Here is a 16,349-nt window from a genome sequence, read left to right on the forward strand (position 1 = left end):
TATTTTTTTTACTAACTAAATATGCTACCTTTCTAAATTAAAATTTAACGATTTAAATTAATTAGTCCTAAAGTTTATACTTAAAAATTAACATTAACAATATTAGAAGTAAATTATATATGATTTAATTTTAATTAAGATCAAATATAGTTTAATATTACTTCATATTAAATATTGTTAATATATTTCAATAAGAGAAAGATGTTGAAGAGTAATAGAAATAAATATTGATACAAAGGAAAAGTTTTTGAGAAATTAAATTTTTTTTCCATAAATCACTTTTTCACCTTCATTCATTATTATAATCAAAAATTCATACTAATCACTCATTAAATCATTCATAACTAACAAAAAGTAGAATTTTGTAATACTAATTTGAATTGGATATAATTTTTACCAAACAAATATCGAATTTGAAGTGAAGCATATATAATTGAAAAGAAAAGTGAATTAAATAATGAAGTATTTTGGGAAATAATTTTGAATATGAAATGTGAAAGGAAAATCTAAGGAAAACTAGAAAAAAAGAAAATCAATTCTTTTGTTGAAACAAAATTATATTAATTTAAAATTCAATGATGAAATCAAAAATGAATTAATAATTGGGTTAAATTAAAAATAATACCAGTACAAAAAAATTAAAATATGTGAAGATTTAATGCAAATTAAAATTTAAAGAAATGAAATTATTTTTTTTTTTTTTTTGTTAATTAAAACAAAGTGAAAATTAATATGTATAATTTAAAATAAGTGAATGTTAAAGTAGCGTCTAAATTTGATGAAATTTTAATAGTGCTAAAAGAAAGTAAATCAGAATTAAATAAAAGGAAATAAAATTATTTAAAGAAATTTATAATTTTAATACATATATGTGTTTCATAAATTTTGTCAAGTGAATTTTTTTTAATTTAATAAAATTCGAAATTTAGTGAAACCAAATTGAATTAAGCGAAATTCCAAATAAAATAATTTTTTTTTTGTTAAAATAAACTCAATTTAAACAAACAAAAAAATTGTAATTAAATAGAAAAAAAATTAAAATTACACAAAAAAAAAATCATATGAAATTGAAATAATTTGAATTATTAAAATTTAATTTGCATCAAATCAAATCAAGAAAAAAAAAAAAAAAAAAATATCAAGAATTCAAATTGCAATGAAAATAATTTGAGAAAGAAAAATCAATAAGAAATGTTCAGCCTTATTTCTATATTATAAAGATTTCTGAGTGTAGCAAAAACATTATAAACCGAATTTAAAATTGATCAACTGTAACATCATCATGGTTGCTGGGCCCATCAAGTCATGTTGCTGATATTTTAAGAACCTCAAAATAAGTACGAATCTACAAAGTGTGAGTAAATTTATAATTTTTTTTTGTGTTATTATATTCTTATAATTATTATTACAAATCTGACATTATAAATTTGAAAGGCAATGTCAGATATAAATTTGTATTAATTATCCTAATTATAATTTCGTATTTGTTGAATTTATAAAGTTTTTTTTTTTATGATTCTAATTTTAAGAATTTTTATTGAAATGCTATCAATAAATATAGTTTTATTGAATTTATAGAAAACATACATAATGCAGTTCTAAATAATTTAAACGGGGGGGGGAATGATAACTAAAACCAAATATGAACTTCAGTAAGTAAAAAGAAAATCGTGTCTAAACTAGGGACAAGTTTATAATAAGGGTATTTTTCTTGTCACGGCGTCTGACCTGTTGTCAGTGGGTGGGAATAAGTGTACCCTACCTGGCGTTACATCTTGCCATGGTTCGTTTTGTGAATTATAATTTGAAGTTTAGTTTTCTTTAGGCACACTATGGGTATTTCTTTGGCATGGGTAGTGTGTTATATGCTTACGCGCAATAGAATATATGGGTTAAGAACCAAAATTTACCGCACCTATAGCTAGCTGGGAAGTCACCTAACATGCCTCTTAAGCAATATTTTATTTAAGGTTTAGGAATATGAATTCTGAAAATCTCAACCAATTTTTATTATTCGTCTTGCAACCAGCGCGTAACAAGATCGGGCCCCATTTGACCCTAGCTCCCATACAAAGTCCCCTTCAGAAAATTACTTGAATGTCCCAAATTAACTTATAGACACAAATATCAGCACAATAAAATATTATGTAAATATAAATATATTGAAAAAATTTTACCGGGCTTGGTCCATATTTGCCCCTAGCCCCCATATAAAGCCTCTTTCAGAAAATGGATAAAAATAATATAAATTAATGGATAAAAATAATATAAATTAAAATTTAGATATAAATAAAATTCTATATTTATTTGCGGATGTACTTGAAGGTTTGTATGTTCAGTATAGGGATACCCAGCAGTTTTATAAGCAATTAAGGTATCACTTTAAAATGTTAATAATATCAATAGCAATATGTTTATAATAAATATGAACATCTTATGGCAAGAGTGGGCTATTATAGTTGTTCATATGATAAAAACAACAAACATCCTTTAGATAGTTCCAATTATAAAGGCATTTAAAGCATCTTCTCTTCATCTATGTAAAGTCGAATCTGATTAGTTTTATTTTCAACCGGCATTCATAGTGTTAACATGTTGAATTTGTTTCTCATTTGCATCTGGCAATGCTCCTACACATTATAAATAGCAAATTCAACAACCGCATACGAATTGCGAAGGCCTAACAGTGACATCTATTGTAAAAAGTTTGAACATTCAATGACGTCACACATAACACATTCAAACATTCATTCAAGCAAAACAATTATAAATTTTACCCAAAAAGGCATTAGTGTTATTATGCAATTGCGATACTTGTTTTACCAATTACATACTGTGCCAATACTAGTTTAAATAAATCGAAATAAGGTAAATTTTAGTAGAGTTTAACATTAAGTTTCATATTATGGTAATTAATGACTATTACACATTTTAACTTATGATTTTGATGACAGTGTAATTTAAAACTATGCTAATTATGCTGATGGATTTTTCTTGGAAATAACATAAAAGGTATTCAACATTTGCGGAACACACTATAGACTATAGACTAGACTATAGACTAGATTATAGACTAGACTATAGACTAGACTATAGACTAGACTATAGACTAGACTATAGACTACACTATAGACTAGACTATAGACTAGACTATAGACTAGACTATAGACTAGACTATAGACTAGACTATAGACTAGACTATAGACTAGACTATAGACTAGACTATAGACTAGACTATAGACTAGACTATAGACTAGACTATAGACTAGACTATAGACTAGACTATAGACTAGACTATAGACTAGACTATAGACTAGACTATAGACTAGGACTATAGGACTACTTAGCTAGACTATAGACTAGACTTAAGACTAGACATAGACTAGACTAATAGACTAACTATAGACTAGACTTATAGACTAGGACTATAGACCTAGACATGATACTAGACTATAGACTAAGACTATAGGACTAGACTATAGACTAGGACTATAGACTAGACTATAGACTAAGACTATAGACTAGACTATAGATAGGACTATAGACTAGACTATAGACTAGACTATAGACTAGACTTAGACTAGACTATAGACTAGACTATAGACTAGACTATAGACTAGACTATAGACTAGACTATAGACTAGACATAGGGACTAGACTATAGACTAGACTGATAGACTAGACCTATAGACTAGACTATAGACTAGACTATAGACTAGACTATAGACTAGACTATAGACTAGACTCTAGCCAGACCCTAAGATAGACTATAGACTAGGACTATAGACTAGACTATAGACTAGACTATAGACTAGACTATAGACTAGACTATAGACTAGACCTATAGACTAGACTATAGACTAGACTATAGAGTAGACTATAGACTAGGACTATAGACTAGACTATAGACTAGACTATAGGACTAGACTATAGACGTAGACTATAGACTAGACTACTAGACTAGACTATAGACTAGACTATAGAGTAGACTATAGACTAGACTATAGACTAGACTATAGACTAGACTATAGACTAGACTATAGACTAGACTATAGACTAGACTATAGACTAGACTATAGACTAGACTATAGACTAGACTATAGACTAGACTATAGACTAGACTATAGACTAGACTATAGACTAGACTATAGACTAGACTATAGACTAGACTATAGACTAGACTATAGACTAGACTATAGACTAGACTATAGACTAGACTATAGACTAGACTATAGACTAGACTATAGACTAGACTATAGACTAGACTATAGACTAGACTATAGACTAGACTATAGACTAGACTATAGACTAGACTATAGACTAGACTATAGACTAGACTATAGACTAGACTATAGACTAGACTATAGACTAGACTATAGACTAGACTATAGACTAGACTATAGACTAGACTATAGACTAGACTATAGACTAGACTATAGACTAGACTATAGACTAGACTATAGACTAGACTATAGACTAGACTATAGACTAGACTATAGACTAGACTATAGACTAGACTATAGACTAGACTATAGACTAGACTATAGACTAGACTATAGACTAGGCTATAGACTAGACTATAGACTAGACTATAGACTAGACTATAGACTAGACTATAGACTAGACTATAGACTAGACTATAGACTAGACTATAGACTAGACTATAGACTAGACTATAGACTAGACTATAGACTAGACTATAGACTAGACTATAGACTAGACTATAGACTAGACTATAGACTAGGCTATAGACTAGACTATAGACAAGACTATAGACTAGACTATAGACTAGAATATAGACTAGACTATAGACTAGACTATAGACTACTAGACTATAGACTAGACTATAGACTAGACTATAGACTAGACTATAGACTAGACTATAGACTAGACTATAGATTAGACTATAGATTAGACTATAGACTATACTATAGACTAGACTATAGACTAGACTATAGACTAGACTATAGACTAGACTATAGACTAGACTATAGACTAGACTAGACTAGACTAGACTATAGACTAGACTATAGACTAGACTATAGACTAGACTATTGACTAAACTAAACAACAATGTATAGAAAAGACTAAACTCCACTCTATAGACTAGATCATTTACCAGGCTGGCCTATAGCTATAGACTAGACTATATTCCTGACTATAGACTAGACTATATTTCAGACAAATTACCAGACTATAGATTAAGCTATAGTTCAGGCTATATACTGGTCTATACTAGAGACTAGACTGTAGTATAGAATATAGACTAGACTATAGTCTAGAATATTGATTAGACTGTAATCTTGTCTATAATCTGTACTGTAGTCTAGGCTCTAGACTATAGTCCAGACTATGGACTGGGCTATAGAGTCCAGATTACAGACTATATTCCAGATTACAGACTATATACTAGACTATAGTATAGACTATAATTGACGAGACTATAATCCAGACTATAGACTAGACTATAGTCCACATTATAGACTAGACTTTAGTCCAGACTGTAGACTAGATTATAGTCCAGACTAAATACTAGATTATAGTTCAGACTAAAGACTAGACTATAATCCAGACTATAGACTAGACTATAGTCCTGACTATATACTAAACTTAAGTCCAGACTAAAGACTAGACTATTGTTCAGACTAAAAACTAGACTATAGGCTAGACTATAGTACACACTATAGACGAGACTATAGTCCAGACTATAGGCTAGTCTATAGTCCACACTATAGACTAGACTTTAGTCCAGACTGTAGACTAGACTATAGTCCAGACTAAAGACTAGATTATAGTTCAGACTAAAGACTAGACTATAATCCAGACTATAGACTAGACTATAATCCTGACTATATACTAAACTAAAGTCCGGACTATAGTCCAGACTAAAGACTAGACTATAGTTCAGACTAAAGACTAGACTATAGTCCAGACTATAGGTTAGACTATAGTACACACTATAGACGAGACTATAGTCCAGACTATAGACTAGTCTATAGTCCAGATTGTAGATTGGACTATAAATCAAAATAAAGACTAGATTAAAGTCCTGTCAAAATTATACACAAAATACTGATTTGCCACACATAAAATTACATTTTCAAAATAATTCTGAATATTGAAAAGAAGTCATACTTTAATTGCACTGATCATAACAGAAACACTACCAGACGACCTTGGCTTTGAGCAGGTTAACGATCGATCTCAGGTAGAAGGTATTGCAATCCGGTTGCTGTTGAAAACAAAATCCTGTGAGTGATGATGATATACACGATCAGCACTCTCTGCAGCAAGAAAAAAAGATACATCAACAAATTTTGTATGTGTTCAACAAACATATTTCAGCTCTTGTGAATACAAAGAGTATACGAGTTATGGCAAAATTTTGAAAAGAGTCACATTATGAAGGCTTTATATTAAAAATTGAGTAGATGGCGTCGAATGCAGAATCTACCCACAAAATTTAAACGACTAAACAGAAAAACAGTTCATTTTTAGACAACGAAGCGAACGTTACGTTGAAAACAACGCCAAGATCCGTACAAAATGTGTGCGAATACTGAAATATTGAATTTGAAATAGAAAAAAATATATATAAATGAAATGTGTATTAACGCAAGCTACTATATTTAGAATTATGTGAAAAAAAATATTTATAAGAAAAAGTAAAGAAAACGAAATACAATTTTTGGAAAATTTTTATTAAATTACCAAAATTAAATAAATAAATCGATTAAAATTACTTAGAAAATTTAGTATACAAACATATTTGCTTAAAATATGATTGTATAATTTAAATAAAAATATTTCAAAATTTTATGATCACTTTTGTCAAACGAAGTGGAGAGGATTTGAAGAGCTACACACACACACACTTACAAATTTTGGGGGCTATTTATAAATAGAATTCGGAAGTGTGGTCAAAAAATATTTGTTTAAAGAAAGTGAAAGAATAAAAAACACTAGCGGAACATTATATGGATGAATAGACGATAAAAAAAGAAAGCGAAAGGAAAACACGAAACGAAACAATAGAACAAATTTAAGAGTAAACAGTATTCAAGAGACTGAATAAAAATTTCATTATATTCTCTTTCGAAATACCCAAATATTGAACTAAATTAAAACAAAAGAAAATGGAAGGTGATCACCAGGAAATTTCCAATGCTGCCCATATACGAAGACGTCGTCGTGTGGGACGTTCCATGCGTGAAAAAACTCCGGATCCTAGTGCTAGACGTATGTCATCTACCGAAGATGATAGCAGCATAGTAGGTGGTGGCACAACGGTTTCTGAAGGTGCTCAAGTTGTAAGCATGCAAATAAGACCTCCCCGTTCCACTATGTCAGCTCATGAGAGTAAAATTCTAAGAAGGAGAGATAAAACCTTTGCTACCGCTGCCACCCGTTCACTCTCTCAGCCCAGAGAGGCGGAGCGTTTGTCGGAACCCGAAGCTACTGAATTGATTAAAACGGTCAAACGTAGTCTGTCTATGCCGCGCAATAAAGAAGTGGCTGAATCCAGTGAGGGAGAATTGCAGGCCAGGGGTAGAACCCTATCTCCCGAAACTAGATTGGTATCAGCACCCATACAATCGACTGCCGATGAAAATCTTTCACGTTTGGAACAGAATTTAAAACGGTTTGAAAATGAACGCAAACGATTCGAAAGTGAAAAGAAATTATTTGAGAGAGAGAAACGAGAACATAAATTGAGATATAAACAAATGCTAGACAATGAAGAGAGAAAGCGTTTGCTACAGTCTTATCGCAAGTTAAGTGATCGTATTAAACTACCTCAAGGAGAAGAAGAGCGTAAACGTTTGATACATAGCTTGAGATTGGAAAGACCTGAGGGTAATTTACCCACTTCCCGTTCGGCAGCTAAACGTAATCGCCATAGCGGTAACTTTGAGGAGTCTTCCACACAATTTTCTTCTTCGGATACCGAGACAGCAGAAGAAATACAAGCTAGACATTTGGCCAAACAATTGTCTCCAGTAAGAAGATATCACAGTGCCATGACCACGGCTAGTGTGAGAGGACCACCACCTCAACCACCCGCTAGACAATCAGCTAGTCGCAATAACTCCCTGTCGCCTGTAAGACCCCAAAGGCAATCGGCTAGCCGTAACAATTCCTTATCGCCAGTACGACCACAAAGGCGTTCGAAAACTCCCGAACAAAGAGCAGAAATTATGAAAAAGCTCAATGGTCTAGAAGAACAGCAACGTGAGGAACAGCAAAGTCTACGACCTGAGACTACCACTACCACAGAATTTGAAACAGATAGAGAAACTCATTTGAGACACAGGAAAGCTCACAGAAGCGAATCTTTACATCGACCAGAAGCCAAACGCAAGCAAAGTTTGGAAACCTCCCAAGATAAAGTAGATAGTTCTATGCCAATAGAAATAGCCAAAGAAATACAACCGGAAATTATAATTTCCCCAGCTAAAGATAATGCAGAAACTGTCACAACCAAAGAACAAAAACCTTCCTTCCTCCAAAAACTTGGACAACTATTCAGAAAATCTCCCAAACCTGAAACCTTAACTAAAGAACAAGAGGATCTCTTGCCACCTACAACTGAAAAACAAGACGCACCAGAAATACCAGATAAAATAATATCCAAAGCTTTTCTTAAAGCTTTCTTACGTGATGCTAGACAACAGTGGCGTACCTATAAAGCCGAACGTCCTCAAGATATTAAGGAAATCAAACGAATGCGCAATCGTTGCTTTGCTCATACCATAATGTTGATTCTGCTCCTAGGCTTTGGTGGCCTTATGTTCCGTTATACAGAAGGAACTTCGGAAAATATCTATAAATGTGAAGTTCGTAAAGTTAAAAGAGATTTTATAGATCATTTATGGTCACATAGTCATAGTATGAGGTATGGACTTGGAATGCAATATAATTTTTTCTATTCATGTTTATTTTGTTAACAATTTTATTATAGAGAGGAGGACTGGAAATCGTTGGCTCGTCAAAAACTTCGTAAATTTGAAGAGGAATTACATACAATGGGTGAAATGGGTATACGTTATTTTCCCGGACAAAAATCATGGAATTTTGTCAATTGCATTTTATATTGTTGGACTGTGATAACAACCATAGGTAAATGCTACCCCATAGGGTATTTTTTTATTATGGGGAGTTAAATGATCAGCAGATTTAAGGAGCAGGGGCCATATTGAGGGTATTCTATACTGATAGAAATCTTAACTGAATTTAAATAGAGATTTCGAAAGTCTTCGAATATCGCAATTTTCCATTTTTAGATTGTTTTAGGGAATCACTACAACTATACTAGTGGAGATGTTAATATAGAGAATTTGGTCCAACGCTCCTTTTCGACTCAAAATTATATATTTCGATCTTTATTAAACTCTGCACCACTATAGTAAACGGGTATTACTAATGTGTTTGAGCTGATGTTTGTAAAATAATCCATAGTTTTAACATAACCTTTATTGTAGGTCACAACATGGTGGGCCAGACCCGACTATATATTCTTACTTGTTTGAATATCAGTTTGAATTTTGCGTTAGTTTAAAGAAAGGTACCGCTTGTAGCTATTGCAGAAATTTGTACTGAAATAACATAAAACGCTAGGCAAAGCAAGTTACAAAAATCTGTAGCTCTGTAAAATTCATTACTGATCGGTCCATTATAAGACCAAACGCACCTTTCATGAATAATTCAGTGTAGGACTCAACAAGTAAGAATGTTATATTGAACAATTATAACATACATAACTCGTAAATTAAGGTTAATTTCGGTAGTTGAACTTAGATCTAAGGAGCTTAATGGTAGCTGGAGTCAATTATGGATCGAACTCGGAAGAACTTGAAATAGTAAATAATGTCTTTCAAAAAGTATTTGTTGTCGAATTTAATTTTATTTCAACAATTTGTTTACGATTCATTGACAATATACTGATTTCCTGCAAAAGGAGTTATGTGGGGACTAGGGGCCTTATATGAGTGATAGGTGCTTTTTTGGTCCGATTTTCACAAAATTTGAAACTAGTTTGTGTCGAATTTATCGCGTTACTTAAATTTTAAAAAAAATTATGAGCTTTAAAGTAATTTTCTAGAAAAGACATTGTAAAGTATGAGGTATAGGGTCCATTATGAACCGATCCGCATAAAATTTTGAAGAGATATTTTGGTTATTATAAAACTTATTTATGTATGACAAATTTAAAAGTTAAACGGGTATTTTTAAGTCAGTTATAGACATTAAAGTCATTTTATGAGAAGAATCTTATTTGGAGGGTACGGCCAATTATAGACCGATTCTGGGGGGACCTTATGTGGAGGATAGTGGCAATTATGAACCAATCTTCATCAAATTTAGTAGATATATTTTTGATCCTAACTATAAAACTTGTTTATAACGAATTTCCTCGCTATACTAGTGTTATTAAGTCAGTCATGAGCTTTAGAGCTTCAGAATAGGGCTTTATATGGGAGGTCCGTTGAACGTCATATATTAAATATAATTTCCAGTACCATAAAACTAAATTTTCAGCTTTTTATCACGATTGCTGTATAATTAACTTATTTACTTAACCTTATTCCGGGAAGACACTTGTATGGGGGCTACTTAGGTGAAATCCGGGAATGATATTACTTATTTTAAATACTAAACTCAACAGTCATATGATCAGACGGCTAAATCGTCGTATATTTTAATAAGGTTCCAGAATAGGTATACTTTTGTGGGTCTGCAAGTATTTCAGTGGTTTAAAAATCGAATGACAAGATCTATATAGTATGTATGTCCCATTTTTTTAATGGTCCGTATAAAAATCTTCTAAACCTTTTTATATATTCAAAATAAATAGTGAATATCGGTTAGTAAGGTTTTGGTTCCATTATGAACCATGATAAAATATTTATAAAAATTCTGCTCTGGCAGATTCATTGTAGGATCGAGCCTTTATATATTGACCATTATCTCAAAATTAAGTCTAAAATTTGCACACTTCTTGAAACTTTTCAAACATTTTTCTATATAAATCGTAAGTAAATCGCTGCATAAAGTCTTGGCTCACCAAGGCTATATAAATTATATGATCAAAATCAGAGAATATATTACTTATATATCTATGTATATTACAATAATGAACTCTATTTGTGTCAAAATTATTTTGTTACTATATATTAGGAAAATATTATATTCTGCATATGAACTAATTATTTGACCTTAATTTTTATATTATTTCAGGTTATGGCCACATAACACCTAAAACACGATTTGGCCAATCGTTGACAATTGCTTACGCCATCATTGGTATACCCATGTTCTTGATATTGTTAGCTGATTTCGGTAAACTCTTCACCAGGGCCATTAAATTCATTTGGGGTTATGTGAGACGTCTCTACTATACGGGCACTTGCCGCAGTATACGTAAACAACAACAAGTACGAGATGCCATGACTGGATTTTCTACCGTCTACGATATGGCCATACGAAGACCTAGTCATTTCTTTGGCATGGGACCCGATACTGATGTTGAATCACAGGCATCAGAGGCCGGTAAATCGCATCCGGAAACACCTACCTCTCCCTATCCGGAAACTATAGTTGTGGATGATGAATTTAATCTGCCAATTTCATTGGCTTCCATATTGCTAATTACCTATATTCTTTTGGGTACTTTTGTGTATACATTATGGGAAGATTGGACCTATTTCGAGGCCTTTTACTTTGTATTTATATCCATGTCTACCATTGGCTTTGGTGATTTGGTGCCAAATCATCCCATTTTCATGATGTGCAGTATAATTTATTTAGTATTTGGTTTGGCCTTAACATCTATGTTCATCAATGTGGTGCAGATTAAATTGAGTGATACATTTAAGGATGCCAGTGCCAAAATAGGAGCCACCTTGGGTGTTGGTGTAGCCAGCGAGTTGGGTGATGAGGCTTCGCAAGCTAAAACTCCCTCCGAATTGGCTTCGGTACATGGCTCACGTTTGGATAAAATAGCTGAAGATGAAAATGAAGAGTTATCCTCTGCCTCACCTCCCTTACAGTCTATTCTAAGGCCTAGTCGCCCAAGTTCACCCGCAAATCAGGAAGAGCAAAGTAATGGTGAGGTGGGACCACCACCTTTACTGCCACGAAGACAGTTATCTGTGGAACAGCCTCCAGCAGTAGAGAAAAAGAAAAAGAGACGTTTCTTTAAATAAACAAGACATAACATAAATCCAATTATGTAGACTCATCTCAAAATAATTAAACTTAAGTAAGAGTATGATCGAATTTGAATTCGATTACCCGCAATCGTTCCATTTTTCGTCACTACTCAAAACCAAAAACCAACTCATTGCATTATGTAGGCGTGTTGCAAATTTAATTTGCAAAACATGCTTTTTTCATTATATTAGAGTCACAAGAAAACATCATCAAGCATATCCTTGCATCCCTCGTTCATTACAAATGCCACCAGTGATCCTTAAAATCTTCCAGTTTTTTTACTTATTCTTTAATATTTATATGGAAAAGGAAGATCGGAATTAATTATAGAAACATTCTTATCACTGGACCATTATTTAAAATATAGTTTTTAAAACCTTTTTTTAGTTTGTCTCATTATTATTATTATAGTTTTATTTTTATTTATGCAATAAAGACCATTTAAATTTTAAAATCATGATTCAGTTAATTATGTTTTTTACTCCCTAAACTGTGTATGTGACCCGGTTACTGGTCATTTTTACTCATACAACTGTTGTTTCTTTTTACGTTTTATTTAGTATATTTAAATTATTTTAAATGATTTATTTAATTTTTAATTTTAAGCTTTTATTTATGAAATTGTAAATAAATTGTTTTTTCTAAATAAATTTAAAAGAAATTGTTGTTTTTGTAATATTTACGGAAAATAATCAAAAATAGCTAAATACCTAATACAGGTCAAGATTTTTTAATCCCCGAGACCGAACTCCACTTTTCTAAATTATTCAATTGCACTGTATCTGACCTTGGAATATCTTAATCACATTAAGTTTTCGAGATGTCGCATCCTATAATTCGAATAAACTCCGATTTTGGCAATATTTGAGACATTACTCCTCTTTTAAAAAAATTGTTTTGTCATCTGAAAGTCTAATCCTCAACTTTAAAATAAAGTATACCCTATAACCTCGCGTTTGTAACATTTCACATATGACCAACAACTAAACTAGACCGTAACTAGATGTTAGAACTTAACTGGAACAAAACTAGAACTAAACTAGCAATTAACTAGAACTGAACTAAAACTAAACTGTTTCTATACAAGAACTGAACCAAAACTAAACTAGCAATAATTTAGAACTAAACTAGAGCTAAACCAGAACTAAACTAAGAACTAAAGTAAAACTGAACTAGAACAAGAACTGAACTAGAAGTGAACTAGAACTGAACTAAAACTTGCCTTAACCACTTCATATTCAGAGATTTCCTTGTTTTGTATGTTTTTTATTTCTATGTTGTTTTTGATCATTTGTTGTTCCAATTTGTTTATACGCGTTTCGGTGGCAGTGATTCGAGTGTCTCTTTTAATGTTCGTCTCATTTATCTCCTTTACTTGATCAACTAAGGTAGCAAGTGCATTTGATATCGAAGAGAGTGCGAATTGAATTTCCTCTTTCATTTCAGTCTTGGATGCATTGACATTAGTTGCTAGTTGATCGACCGTTTTCATCACCTCTTTCATGCCTTCCTTCAAGTCTGATTGTACAGAGCATAGTCTAGCATCAAAAGAGTTCAATTTTGTATCTAACGAGGTCAACGACACTATCTCTTTAAATTTTTTCGGTGGATCATTCTCAACATTATTATCATCGTCATCGGTTCGGGCTTGTTTCATGTTGTTGCTTTCATCGAAAACAAGTGATTGGTATAAAGTATTTGGAGAGCGGCTTCGCGGTTTGCATAAATGACACTTCCATGAAGTTTTTCTCTCACGGTACATTGATAGATATGTGCTTTCGGAAAGGGGGAGCAGGTGAAAAATGAAAATTTGAGTTGCAATTGGTAACATTTAACATAATTTGTTGTTGTTATTTCTTTATACATTGTTTTACAGAGAACTGCTTGACTACATATTTATACTCTTACTTAATTATTTTGTATATATTTTGGGTTTTTTTAATTTTCAAAAATAAAAGTTTTTATATGAAATTCACTTTGTTTATAAAGTACTGAACTAGAACTGAACTAGAACTAAACTAGAACTGAAATAGAAACTGACACAACTAGAACTGAACTAGAACTGAACTAGAACTGAACTAGAACTGAACTAGAACTTAACTAGAACTTAACTAGAACTGAACTAGAACTGAATGAACTAGAACTGAACTAGAACTGAACTAGAACTGAACTAGAACTGAACTAGAACTGAACTAGAACTGAACTAGAACTGAACTAGAACTGAACTAGAACTGAACTAGAACTGAACTAGAACTGAACTAGAACTGAACTAGAACTGAACTAGAACTGAACTAGAACTGAACTAGAACTGAACTAGAACTGAACTGGAACTGAACTAGAACTGAACTAGAACTGAACGAACTGAACTAGAACTGAACTAGAACTGAACTAGAACTGAACTAGAACTGAACTAGAACTGAACTAGAACTGAACTAGAACTGAACTAGAAAACTGAACTGAACTAGAACTGAACTAGAACTGAACTAGAACTGAACTAGAACTGAACTAGAACTGAACTAGAACTGAACTGGAACTGAACTAGAACTGAACTAGAACTGAACTAGAACTGAACTAGAACTGAACTAGAACTGAACTAGAACTGAACTAGAACTGAACTAGAACTGAACTAGAACTGAACTAGAACTGAACTAGAACTGAACTAGAACTGAACTAGAAACTGAACTAGAACTGAACTAGAACTGAACTAGAACTGAACTAGAACTGAACTAGAACTGAACTAGAACTGAACTAGAACTGAACTAGAACTGAACTAGAACTGAACTAGAACTGAACTAGAACTGAACTAGAACTGAACTAGAACTGAACTAGAACTGAACTAGAACTGAACTAGAACTGAACTAGAACTGAACTAGAACTGAACTAGAACTGAACTAGAACTGAACTAGAACTGAACTAGAACTGAACTAGAACTGAACTAGAACTGAACTAGAACTGAACTAGAACTGAACTAGAACTGAACTAGAACTGAACTAGAACTGAACTAGAACTGAATAACTGAACTAGAACTGAACTAGAACTGAACTAGAACTGAACTAGAACTGAACTAGAACTGAACTAGAACTGAACTAGAACTGAACTAGAACTGAACTAGAACTGAACTAGAACTGAACTAGAACTGAACTAGAACTGAACTAGAACTGAACTAGAACTGAACTAGAACTGAACTAGAACTGAACTAGAACTGAACTAGAACTGAACTAGAACTGAACTAGAACTGAACTAGAACTGAACTAGAACTGAACTAGAACTGAACTAGAACTGAACTAGAACTGAACTAGAACTGAAAAAAAACTGAACTAGAACTGAACTAGAACTGAACTAGAACTGAACTAGAACTGAACTAGAACTGAACTAGAACTGAACTAGAACTGAACTAGAACTGAACTAGAACTGAACTAGAACTGAACTAGAACTGAACTAGAACTGAACTAGAACTGAACTAGAACTGAACTAGAACTGAACTAGAACTGAACTAGAACTGAACTAGAACTGAACTAGAACTGAACTAGAACTGAACTAGAACTGAACTAGAACTGAACTAGAACTGAACTAGAACTGAACTAGAACTGAACTAGAACTGAACTAGAACTGAACTAGAACTGAACTAGAACTGAACTAGAACTGAACTAGAACTGAACTAGAACTGAACTAGAACTGAACTAGAACTGAACTAGAACTGAACTAGAACTGAACTAGAACTGAACTACTACTAGAACTGAACTAGAACTGAACTAGAACTGAACTAGAACTGAACTAGAACTGAACTAGAACTGAACTAGAACTGAACTAGAACTGAACTAGAACTGAACTAGAACTGAACTAGAAATGCTACAAAAACTAAAATAATGCATATAAAACCGAGACATCTCATTGATATACACATTGCTATAAAATTTCACAACACAGAATGTTTACACAAAAAAGCACAACATGTAACAATAGATCCGGATACATGCACAACATACATTGAAATGGTAAAATCTTATAAATACCTTGGCGTTTACGTTGACAACAGCTTTAAATGGAAACTACAAATCGAAGATGTCAGGAAAAAACTACGTAAAGCTTCATATATGTTGTTTCATTTGAGTAACTGTGCAACATATAGTGTACTC

At 32.4% G+C, this 16,349-nt stretch overlaps 1 protein-coding gene across 2 annotated transcripts; it reads left to right on the top strand.

Moving 5' to 3' along the window:
- The first annotated feature begins 6,485 nt into the window (after positions 1-6,485).
- Positions 6,486-12,865, top strand: LOC119612875. 2 transcript variants are annotated; one of them, XM_037968760.1, is made up of 4 exons: positions 6,496-6,665; positions 6,842-8,896; positions 8,963-9,120; positions 11,239-12,865. In XM_037968760.1, the coding sequence occupies exons 2-4, from the start codon at positions 7,137-7,139 to the stop codon at positions 12,204-12,206; spliced, it is 2,886 nt and encodes a 961-aa protein (XP_037824688.1). In that variant the 5' UTR covers positions 6,496-6,665; positions 6,842-7,136; the 3' UTR covers positions 12,207-12,865. The 2 variants fall into 2 exon arrangements, with proteins under 2 accessions (XP_037824686.1, XP_037824688.1); XM_037968758.1 differs by having other exon boundaries at positions 6,486-8,896.
- Positions 12,866-16,349: the final 3,484 nt, after the last annotated feature.

The sequence above is a fragment of the Lucilia sericata genome, unplaced genomic scaffold (genome assembly GCF_015586225.1).
Source record: "Lucilia sericata isolate MDLA Ls3-8-SP2 unplaced genomic scaffold, ASM1558622v1 Contig001857F_arrow, whole genome shotgun sequence".
Lineage (NCBI taxonomy): Eukaryota > Metazoa > Arthropoda > Insecta > Diptera > Calliphoridae > Lucilia > Lucilia sericata.